General features: G+C 57.2%; 1 protein-coding gene across 3 annotated transcripts in view; it reads right to left on the bottom strand.

The window, feature by feature from the left end:
- Positions 1 to 980: 980 nt before the first annotated feature.
- Positions 981 to 12,053, bottom strand: part of CDC42EP5 (CDC42 effector protein 5) — a 12,259-nt gene continuing 1,186 nt past the window's right edge. The window contains exons 1-3 of one of the 3 annotated variants that reach the window (XM_006014952.3): positions 11,751 to 11,848; positions 6,920 to 7,254; positions 981 to 3,565 (exon numbers count right to left, since the gene is read on the bottom strand). In XM_006014952.3, the coding sequence (XP_006015014.1) occupies positions 2,984 to 3,565 (582 nt within the window). In that variant the 5' untranslated portion in view covers positions 6,920 to 7,254; positions 11,751 to 11,848 and the 3' untranslated portion in view covers positions 981 to 2,983. Of the gene's footprint in view, positions 3,566 to 6,919; positions 7,384 to 11,750; positions 11,849 to 12,053 lie in introns of those variants that run through there. The other 2 variants (XM_014517313.2, XM_014517316.2) reach the window with 2 other exon arrangements.

The following is a 12,053-nucleotide window of genomic DNA, read 5'->3' as shown; positions in this document are numbered from 1 at the left end:
GGCTTGGTGCCGGCTCCTGCAGTATTTCAAGCTGGCCCCTCCCCGCCACTGTTTACAGGGGAAATAGCCCAGTGCCAGGAAATTTAAACAATTGCAACCCAGGGGGCCAGTTTGGGGGGGGGAGGGAAGAGACCTGTGGCCTGCAGCCAGCCAGATGTTGCAGCTGAGACCACAGCCCAGGCTGCCTGCTGGGGAGGGGGGCTGCCCAGGCAGGGGTGGGGGTGATCTTGGCTCCATGGTAAGGCCTGGAGTATATATGCCCCAGCCCACCGCCCCCACAGGACTGGCAGGCTGGTGGGGGTAAGGGCTGCAAGGAAGGGCAGGGCAAGGGGAAGGGACAAGCAACTGGGCCTGAGATCTGACAGCTACATTGGTGTTGGGGTATAGTACAGCCTTGGGGTGTGGGATAAGCTAGGTGAATGAGGGGAGAGGGCTAGAAACTGTCCTACAGGCATCCCCAGGGCAGGGGTGGGGGGGGCAGGTAGGAGGACTGGATAAGGGCCCTGACCTTTTAGGCTCAAGTGAAAGGCTGGTGGACTAACAGCCCCAGCACGCTCACCTTTCCTGCAATGCCAAGGGCCCAGCCCAGCCATCCACCTTTCCCAGAAAAATGGGAGCCAGCTGGGCAGCTTGAACCCTGACTCCCAGCCCCCCTGCTCTAACCTACCAGCCCCTGCTCCCCTTCCTGCATTGGGCTAAAACCCAGGAGTCCTGGCTCCAGTCCCACCCCTCCTCTCCTCTCCTCTCCTCTCCCTCCCAATCCCCATCTTCTCCCAGAGCTGAGACAGACCCCAAACGTCCGGCTGCCAACCCCACGCCCTTTCCAGAGCTGGAAATATTTCCTTCCTGATTCCCTTGGTTTTCTTTGGAATTTCCCTTCCCCTTGGTGGACGGCAATTGCCGCCCATTCGTCCTCCTTCCGCCTGGCTCGGTGGAGGCTGGAAGAGGAGAAAGGATTCCAGGAGCAGCTGGGTTAGAAAACCTCATAGAGATCAGAACCACATTTATTCAACTGCATGAAATACAAACTTTCTCTCGCCATATAAAGATTTGCCTTAGAATGGATGCAGCCATGGGGCTGGGGCTATGGGCATAAGAGGCATTTATACACAGGGAACAATATACAGAGATATAAAAATATATGCAGAGATTCATTGGGGGGGTAGGGGAGACTCAGAGGGTGAAAGGCAGGGTGGGGGGTGGGAGTGGAGGCATACAGGGGAATGATGAAGGGCAAAGGAGATACCTGGGCTTGACCCAGGGGAGTTGAGATCAGGATTCAGCCTGGACCCACATGCAGTCAGGGCTTGAGAGATGCATTGATTCTTAGCATCTAAATAGCAGCTTTTATTGGAGAATCACAGAGCCTTCCCTGCCTTCCCTTCTAGGGCAGCAACAGCAGCTCCATGTCAGAGGCAAAAACTGGCACAGAGCAAGAATGGATATGGCTGAGGTCCCCCTTGCAAATCAGTGATGTAGCAAGGATGGAAGCCAGGCACCTGGCTCCCAGCTTCCCCCCCCCATCTGTGCTGAAGTAGAACCCAGGTGTCCTGATCCATACTTCTGCCACATTCTTTCGCCTTCCTCTCAGTGCCTCTCAAATCACCACCTCCAGCCTGTCCTTGGCCATTTCCCTAAACTTTCCTCTTACCTCTCCAGTGCATTCATCTCCCCATCAACCAGTGTTCCTGTCCCACCACAGCCCAGGTCAAACCCCATAGGGACAACCCCCCCAACTCTGGCCCCCTAGAGCAGGCACTGAACCCAGAGATCTCAGAGCAGACACTTCTACAAGAGATCATGGACCAGAGGCTGAGCCTACTGCCCCTCCTAAGCTCCTATGCCATCCCCACCGCATCACCTCCGGCCATAGGGAGATAGCAGGACTTCACTTCAGCAAAACACCACCCAGGGATTCCATTAATGGGCCGCCCTGAACAACCTCTTCCCTCCACAGCTTCACCGCTGCCCTCTTAAGTGCTAACGCATCTTCCCAACATTGGAATAAACATCCCTTTATCCCGGCTCCATCCCCAACCCAAACCCTAGTAACAAGAGGCCACCTCTCCTCATAACCAGATGGATGCTCCATTCCCTCCCCAGAGCTGGAACAGAACCTGGTGTCCTGGTTCCCAGTGCTTCCCAGGCTAATGTATTAACACCCCCAAACCCCGTGAGGGACCCATATGCCCCCTCCTGGCTCCATGGCTCCTGTCCACATCTCTGCTTCATCAGCTTGGGCCCCCAAGAGGAGGGTAGATCACTAAGGGGCAGACATGGAGGCTGCTGACTGGTCTGCTGATTGGCAGGTTGACTGCTGGTTGATCATCTCATTGACAGGTCTGTTGACTGCTGATAGGTGGGTTGACAGATCCATTGTTTAACTGTTGTGCTACCTGATTGAAGAGATAACTGACCAATTAATAGGCAGGTGGGTAATTGACTTGTCCATGAATGAATCAGTTGTTAATGGCGGGTGGGTGATGGCTGAGTAATCAACAGCCAGGATGCCAAGTCAGTGGGCAACTGTTGGTAGATTGAATGGTGATGACTGAGTACTGAGGCAATGGCTGACTGGCCACTGGGTTGACCAGTCCATAGGTTGGGTTGATTGTCCATGGTTGGGTTGATTGCTCAAACTGGTAGGGAATTGCAGAGTGATCCATTTGCCATCTGGTGGGTAAACTGATGCATTGGCAGACGATGGGTGCCTGGCTGGACTGGTGAAAGGATCTGTGAATTGGATGCCAGTCGGGGGTCATCTCCATGAAGCCCAGAAGCAAGGAGGAGGGGAGAACAGGATCCATGCCTGGCACCTCCTGGGAACATGTCTGGAAGGAACCGAGGCTGGGGAGGGGAGGAGGGAGGGAAAGACGGTGGAAGAGGTCAAAAGAACACAGGGAGGAGAGCAAGGGGAGTGGAAGAAGAACCAGAAATGACAAGAGTCCAGGATGTGGCCGGGGGGGGGGCCAAGACCCCTCCCCTATAGCCCAATCTCATCATCCAATTCATCATCAAATGAGTAGCCATGCCCAGAGCCTGCTTCTTCTTCCTCCTCCTCCAACTCTTCCTCCCCTTGCCGGGGATTTGGGCTGCGACTCAGCCCCTCACCCCCCACTGGCCTCGCCCCCCGGCTGTCCTCATGAGGCCTTCCCCCTTTGTCCATCACACCCAGCACCTCCTCCAAGATGGAGGGCCCCAGATCCAGCTCAAAGGAGAAGAGGGACTCGCCATAGCACAGCTCCCCATCCAGGCTGCCAGGGGGTGATGGCAAGGCAATACCCCCGCCATCCAAGCAGCTGCTCCCCGAGGGAGTGGGGCTGCCCGGCACTCCTGCAGGCAGCTGGGGGAGCTCAGCCTGAGCCAGGGCATCAGTGGCGGTGGGGAGGCCGTTGGGCTTGGGGCCCCCATGGTTGCTTAGGAAGGAGGTGTCCCCGAAGGCATCGCCACCACGGCCCACATGCATGGTGTGACGGAAGTCACCCAGGGGGGCACTGATCATGTCCCGGTCGATGCGGGGCCGCTTCTTCGACTGGGTCACAGGTGACTGCTTCAGGATCGGCATCTGGGGGCATAGAAAGGCACGGGGGTCAGGGGTGGCACCCTATGGGTGCCAGCCCCAATGTGGCAGGGGGGCCTGGATGTTGCAGGGTATGAAGCACTTTGGGTGCCCCAGGGCTGATCCAGCCCCAGATCAATGGGCAACGGGTGCCTGGACACCTGGGTTCTACCCCAGCTCTGGAAGGGGAGTGAGGTCTAGAGGGTTACGGCTGAGGGGAGAAGGACCTAGGAGCCAGGACTCCTGGGTTCTACCCCAGTTCTGAGGGGGCAGTGACGTCATGGGGGGAGGAGGCTGGGAGCCAGGGCTCCAGTTCTACCCCAGCTCAGAGAAGGGAGTGAGATCGGGAGGGGTGGGGTGGGGTGGGAGCCAGGACACCTGGGCTCCACTGCTGCCTGTGAATGAGTCTCAACCTATTGCTTCCCCTCTCTCCCAGCTGCAGGAGGGATCCCAGCCCCCAGCACTGGCCTGAAGCAATGAGCTAATAAGCAGGATTGATTCATGCTCCTGGGAACAACTGGGGGGGTGTCAGACCCAGCCTTGCTTCCAGCCTGAGAGCAGAAGGTAGGGCTGGCCCCTGGGAAGGCGCTTGCCAGGAGTGGGGAGAGAATGCAGGCATCCGGCAGCCCAGCCCCCCTACTCTAACCCACCAAACCCCATCCCTCCCTCCCCCAAGCTCCTGGCCCCCAGCCCCACCCTGCTCTAACCAACCAGACCCCACAGCCCCCTCCACCGAGCTGGGATACAACCCAGCTCTGGGGTCTGGGCTCCCAGCTCTGCTTGCCATTTGTTCTGGCACCAGCTTCATCCCCAGACCCAGTCCTATAACAACTGGGAGAGCCATGCGGAGTTGGAATCCAGTCCAACGGGTTCCCTGCCCTGTGGGATAGGTGGCTGCATGGGGTGTGTTGGGGGGGAGAACCATGTGGGGTGGATTAGGGATGCATCCCCTGCCCCCCCACCTGCCTGCCCACAGAGGGAGGTGATCCCCTCCCCTCCATCACTTGGATCCAGCTGTGGGACAGGGGATCCCAGCCCCCAGGGTAGCTCAGGGCTAGGACCTTGAGGTGGAACCCAGAGAAGAGAGAGGCATCTAGACCCCCATCATCTCCCCAAACTCTCATCAAAAGCCTCCACTGGAACGCCCCAGACCTACCCCCCAAGCCCATTCCTCTGACTTGTGACCCCGCTGTGCCAGCCCCATCCTGCCCCCTTGAGGCCGCCCGAGCCCACCCCTCCTACCCACCCAGGACACCCCATGTCCGCAGGCCCCCAGCCAAGGCTGCCAGCTGGCGGATGGGGGAGGGGCGGGTCTGCCAGAGGAAACTGACTTCACTTCCCTGGGACAGGAAATCACCTCCCCACCCCCCCGCAGCCACACTCGGGCATCCAAGCCCCCTCCCTGCGCAGATCTCCAAGGCCTGGGATAGAGGCACCCCTCTGCCATCAGCCCTGCCAGGTTGGCTTGGGCCAGAACCCAGGCACCCGGGCTCCCATCCCCACTGCTACCCCCCACACCCCACGCCCCTCCCAGAGCCGAGACAGAACCCAGGTGTCCAGGCTCCCAAGCTGAGATGGGCCTAAAGGGAAGAACCCCAAGACAGGGAAAGGGGAGCCAGCGGGAAGCAACGACATGGGCAAAGTGACTGGGTTGGCAAAGGAAGTGGGTGGCAGGTCCAAGAAGGACACAATGGGGAGGACATTGCTGGCACAGCTCAGGGCCGGGGGGTTTTCTCCCTTGGCCATTGAGAGCATCAAGCTTTGGGTGGGCAAGCCAAGAGCCCAGCCTTAGTCAGAGGCTGGATGAGCCATGGCCTCTCCACAGCCTCAGTGCAGCAAGGAGCAGACAAGGCCAAAATGCCTCAGTGCCAAGCTGGGGTCTGGGGCTCTCCACAGTGATGGAGATGGCTGAGAGGGCTGGTCCCAGGGAAACATGATCCAGACCAAGGGGAGACGGGCCTAGGGAAGGGGATGGACCCACTGGCGTCAGCCAAAGAAATGGTGTGAGGAAGAAGCAGTAAGGGTTGGGGCTGGCAGGGGATTAGATAAATGCAGGAGTAGCAGGAGCAGGGGTCGGGGCCAAAGAAACCAAGATGGCAAGAGAAAGAGCCCAGTGGGCTGGGATGAAGGAGCTGAGGAGGAAGAGGAAGCCCTGGCCCTGCACTACACAGGGAAGAGCTTGCTGAAGGCACTGGCAAGTGCAGGGCCCAGCTCCTACCCCTGGAACTGGCACAGAACCCAGGTATCCTGGCTCCCAGCCCCTGAGCTCAGACCCACCAGACCTCACTCTCCTCCCAGGGCCAAGGAAAGAACCCAGGTGTCCCAGCTGCCAGGCCCCCTGCTCTAATCCCCTCCCGGAGCAGAGCAGGGGATAGTAGGAGCCTGGGCTCCTGGGTTCCTGCCTGCCAGACCTTGTGGAAGCAAGCCCCATCTCCACCTCCTCCCCTTCCCAGGGAGAAGGCAGACGGGGTTCATCTTCCCAGGGAGGCGGGTGGAACTGTGTCAAGGGAAGGGAGATCTCTGGGTACCAGGCCTTGGGGAAGAGGCAGGACGCCTGGGTTATGTCTTCAGCTCTGGGAGGGGCGTGGGGCCTGGGAGCCTGGACACCTGGGTTGTATCCTGGCTCTAGTGGGTGGGATCTGCAGTGACTGTGGCACAACTTCACAGCCCCTCCACCCCACCAGTTCCCCCTGCAGGGGGTGGGTGAAGGGAGTGGGAGCCGTATGCTGCTGGGGAAGGGGAAAAGCCAGGGAAGGCCCGGAGCAAACAACCCAGGAGAGTAGGGGGCCAATCAGCTCCCCCCACACACAATGGGAGGGGAGAGGCGTCTGTGGGGTTAGAGCAAGGGGCTGGTGCCAGGACGCCTGGGTTTTCTCCCTGGCCCAGCAAGAGAGACAGGAACTCTGTCTCCATGGAGCTGGGTGAGTGAGGAAAAGGTTGGGTGTTCAGGAGCTGATACAACCCTGAGGAGGGAGAAGGGAGGGAGGAAACAATAGGTATTTCCCACCCAGGTGAGGGGGCCATGGGGTCCTGCAAGAAACAGAGAAGCAAAGCTCAACCACCAGGCCTCACTCCCTCCAAGAGCTGGGAGAGAACCCAGGCATCCGGGCTCCCAAACCCACCCCACCCTAAACCCCTCCCAGATCCACAGCAAGGACCTAAGACTCTGGACTCCCAGCCCTGCCTCACTCACCTCCCAGATCCAGGGGCAGAACCCAGACGTCTAGCCCCTGCATTTCCCTTTCCCCATCCATGCCAGGGCCCCCCACACACACACACTTTCCCTCCAGAGAACCCCGTTTCCTCCCCCCACCCCCAAATCCCTCCATCCGAGCCTGGAACCACCTCGGTTCCACTCACCCTAACTCAATCCGACGTCGGGAGAAATCCGAGTTACTGGGATCCAGCCAAAATCTCCCTCTTCCTGTTTTGTAATCCAGCGAGGCGCCCGACGCCGACTGAGCCCGGGGAGCCCGCAGAAGCCAACACTTGTCCCAAATCCAACAGCACGCCCCGTTCAGCCCGTCTTCATCCAGCCATCCTCTTCTCCCAGAAACGCCCGAGTCGATGCAGGACCCCTGGCCACTCTTCTCCTCTTCTCATGTATTTCTTCCTTCCCCCTTTCTTTTTCCTCCTCCGTGGAGCTGCACTCTCTCCCCTCCCTCTGGGGCGTGAGCTCCAGGACTCTTATTTACCTGCATTCATCAGAGACACGGGAGTCATGAGGTGCCAGATCAAGATGCACCACTTGGAAGAGCCCCTCCATAGAGGAACTCAATGCCTCAGTGGCTTGATGGGTAGCCCAGTTCACGGTCTCCCGGCCTCTGGAAGCCAAAGCAAATATTGTGCTAAAGTGGGGGAAAAAAAGCCATTGCGCAGCCCAACTTATAAAGTTCACTGCATTCCTGAGCTTCCGGCCCTGGCAGGGCAGAGTCAGCAGTAACACAGAGGCTGGCTGGAAACGGGGAGGTTCAGAGGGAAAAGAAATATGCATGTGTGTGTGTGTGGGGGGGGGTTGAATGAAATTAGGGGCAAGCCTGGAGTTGGGTTTGGGTGAGTAAGATGGGTTAGAAGATAAGAGGGATGGACAGAAGGATGGAATGGGTGGGTGGAGAGATGGGCGGATGGAGAGGTGGAGGGGTAGGTGGAAGGATAGATAGAAGAACGGGTGGAAAGAGAGGTGGGGGAATGGATAGATGGATGGACTGATGGGTGCATGGATGGGTACGTATGGGGACAGATGCAGAGTGTGGAGGACAGAGGAGTATTTATGGGATGGATGGAGAAAGGTGGGGTGTATATGAGGGGGCTGGCAAGATGGATGTGTACACAGATGGAGGGGAGGATTTTTTGTGGTATCTTTTATTGGACCATCTGCATAGCCCAGAGAGCTATTGGACAAGCTTTCAGGCACCAAATGCCCTCTCCTACCTTTCCTGGACCATGATGGCTGCACCAGCACTCCAACCCTACTATAGCAATGGAGGGAGGGAAAAGATAGAGTTTGTTTAAAAGCGTTCATCTCTTAGTGATCTGATAAGGAGCCTGGGTTATGGAATACAGTTAAAACGGATGTAATACATATATCAGAGGGGTGCATTGGAGGTGGAGGAATGGATGGATGAATGGATGGGTCATAAACAGAGGGAATTGATGAATGGATGAACAGACGGACAGGTAAATAGGATGGATGGATGGATGGATGGATGGAGAGGTAGACAGGGTGGATGTACAGACAGACACATGGATGGGTGGGTAGGTAGGTAGAAGGGCAGAAATGGGGATGGCTGGAGAATCTGAAATATTTCTCTCTTCTTGCTCTGCCGTCTAAGGGAAGGACACCCTTCAAAACCCAGGGAATTGGGCCTCCAAGCAGATTTTTAGCCAGAGATTAAATTAGTCCTCCAGGCCTGAGCTGAATGGGACCAATTCTCAGCTATAGGAATACCCAAAAGCACAGGAGGGCCAGGCAGAAAACACCCAAATGGCTCATCCAACAATCCCTGCCCTCAAAAATCTCAGGAACTTACATGCAGACACTGACAAAAAACCCGAGGATGAGAAGGTAGGAAACAAAGGGTTGGGACTCACCCTGCCAATCTCCCCACTCTGCCAGTCTCACAGGGCACAGGGCATACCCACATACATGTGCTAATTTACTTCCAGGCAGGCACTTCTGGCAAGAGATGCCAGCCAGGAGGAGACACAGCATGAAAGGTCCATCATACACACACACACTCTCCAGTCTCCAAGATCTGGTCATGCAGCCCCAGTCTCTGTCATGACCTCAGACCAAATCACCTCAACTAGACCAGAATGGAGTAAGGGTGAGGGTGTGAGGGAGGAAGGGCAAGGCCTGGGCAACACTCTACCCAGGGCATCAGCCATGCACCCACAAATCTCTGGTTATGGAATACAGCTATAAAGAGAGATCTAATATATATCTCAGTGAGGTACACTGGTGGCGTGGGGGGTGGGGAGTGTAGAGGGATAGATAGGTAGGTATAAGAAGGGATGGATAAGTGGGTGGATGGATAAGTAGGTACAAGGGATGGATGGGTGGATGGCAAATGGATGGATAGGTAGATAGATAGAAGGGATGGATGGATAGATGGATGGATAGGTAGGTAGGTAGAAGTGAGAGATGGATGGACGGATGGATGGGAGGCGTCTGGTCTGGCTTTACTGAATTCAGCCTCAGGGACACATGCAGAGTCTGCACATGTGAGTAACTGGGGTGAGTATGTGTTGGCAGCATAAAGGGGAGATTAAGAAGGGGAGAGAGAACCTTTCCTTCTAGATTTTGGAGCAAGGGCTCTTGGGTATTTTTCATGTACAGTCCCTGTTATGACAGGGGTCCCTGAACTCAGGACCCTGGGCAGCACCTGCATCCTGATCTTAATTGCTATCTGGGCACCACTCAACACAATGGGAACCAGATGTCAGTCTGAAGGGTCTGGATGGCCCCTGGTGTGAAAAGGGTCCTGATCTCAGCCTGTCTGAGCGACGCCTGCTCACGGCAGCGAATTCATCTCAGCTGGTGTCTGGGCAGTGGCCAGCAAAGCCCATTCTCCATCGGGGGTCTCTTGGTGTAACTAGAATATAAGTGAATCATTCTACACTGCTGGGCCCAAACTTTTCACCCCACAGGCGTCATGGCAGTGCCAGGTCCATCCACAGGCCAGATCCGGTTGATGGGCCTGATTAAGCACATGAGGCCAGTGTGGCAGGAGCCTGATCTAGACGTGCGGGAGGGGCAGGGGTAGGGATGGCGCAGCCCCAATGGGGGGAGGGCTGGGGAGCAGCTTGGCTGCAATCCTGATGTCTAGGGGGTGCAGGGGGTCATAGCTCAGTCCTGATCCAAAGATGCAAGGCAATGGGCAGGGGGAATTGGCCACGCCCAGGTAGGGTTTGATCCGGCCACGCAGATCTACCATCACTCCCCTGCTGCCAAATTTCCCAAACCGTGAGGATCCCCGCGGGCGGGATGCCATGGCTCTGTGGACCAGATCTGAGCTGTGGGCTGGAGGCTGAGCCCCCCTGGTCTTCACTGTAACCATAATAAAAGATCAGACCCAGGAGAACAGCAAAAGCATGAAAACAGCAACAGAGGTGCCCACAAGCAAAGAAGAAGGCAATTTGTTCCAGAAGGAAGCAAGTTACCCAGCCAATCTGTTCACCTTGCAAATCCAAAACCTCAAGTTAGCAAGGGGGCAAACACAGCCTCCCCCAGCAGCTCCAGGAGGCAGGGAGCCGGGGAACACATAGCAGAGCCGGGCACAAATTAAGCAGCCAATCAGGGAATCCAATGACAAAGTGGCCCAGAAATAGAGCAGTGCCATCCAAGACAGTCACTAGTGAGGCTAAGGGCAGGAGCCCACATGCACCAAGCACCAAGGCCTGCTCAGGCAAAACAAACACGCTTACAACATGCTTAGAAACCGCCCGGGGACACGTGACTTGGGGTGTGGCCGCGAGACTTGGCCCCTAACCAGGCGGGTGGGTGAGGGAGAGGCGGCTAAGGCTGGAGTGGAGATGGACCTGAACAGAAACACCTTGACACACCCTGAATGCACACACACCATCTCCCACCCTGAATACACACTCAATATACACACACTCCACACCCAATACACACACACATAGAATATACATGAACACTCAATTACACACACCTCCACACACAGGCGCACTCGCACCCTTGCATTCACACACAGACCCAGGGGCCCATACCCACACCTCTCCATGCTCACATTGACTCCATGCACCCAGCCCCACGCCAGAGGGGTCCACCTACAGCACAGGTGCCACTAGTGGCACAGGCAGCCTCAGTGTGTGGCACATGGGAGATCAGGGAGGGGGTAGGCAGCACAGCAGCAAATAAGGCAGGGAACGGAAAGCAGAGCAGCAGAGCAGGCAGGGGGCACAGGGCAGTGAGCAGAAAGCAGAACAGTGGATCAGGCAGGAGAAGGGAATGAGAGTGGTGCTTGGGGAGGGTGCGGGGCTAATTTATGAGATGCCCACCAAAATGGTTGTCCCTCACTGCCCTGGACACGCACAGCCTGCAGTCCCCCTGCCCCCTATTCCACACACACACCCTACAACCCCAGCAAACATACCGCATACATATCCCTATGCACACATGCCTACATATACACTGCAACCCCTTACACACAGCCCCCTATGTACCCCCCACAACAAACACACACCCTTGGATTTACACTCACACCTCCCCACTGCTGGACACTCCCCCACACACACCCCTGGACACATACATATGCAAACCCCTGGACAATACCCACCCTCCCTGGACACCACCCCCCACACCCCCCTGGACAACACCCAAGCACCCCTGAACACACACATACACACCCCTAAACAACCCCCACACACTGCTGGACACACCCTCTCCATCCCTGGGCACACTCCTGTCTCCCTCCCCCAACATCCAATCCCCAAGCCTGGACACGCACAGACATACACCCAGCCTTGGACACCCACTCTAACACACTGCCCCGCCCCCACAATCCTGGGCGCGCGCACACACCCAGTCCCGGACAGACAGACAGAGACAGAGACAGACGCACACACACACACACACCTCGCTCTGCAACCCCTTGGACCCAGAGCCCCTGCCCTGCACCCCCAGCAAACACTGCACCCCAGGGGCTACACGTACCCCTGTACTCACCCCGCGCGCACACACCACACGTTCAGGCTCCCCTTCTCCATCCCTGGGGGCTTCTCCCTTCTCTTCCCTTCCCTTCCCTTCCCCTCCCCGGCCCCGGCCCTTGGTTCGCACCGCCGGGCGGGGAAGGGTTAAGGGGCGTGGCCTCTCACGAAGCCCCGCCCCCGCCCTACCCAAACTCCCCCCACAATGTACTTTTAAAGGGACAATGCCCCAAATTTTTAAAATTGGGATTATGAGTGGGAGCGGGGCAGGGGGAAGCCCCCAACCTCCCCCCCCCGAGAGTGGGGTCCCCGGACGGGAGGG

The sequence above is a fragment of the Alligator sinensis genome, unplaced genomic scaffold (assembly GCF_000455745.1).
Source record: "Alligator sinensis unplaced genomic scaffold, ASM45574v1 scaffold647_2, whole genome shotgun sequence".
Lineage (NCBI taxonomy): Eukaryota > Metazoa > Chordata > Crocodylia > Alligatoridae > Alligator > Alligator sinensis.
The sequence above is the reverse complement of the archived record's forward strand: the minus strand, read 5'-3'. Positions and strand labels throughout refer to the sequence as shown.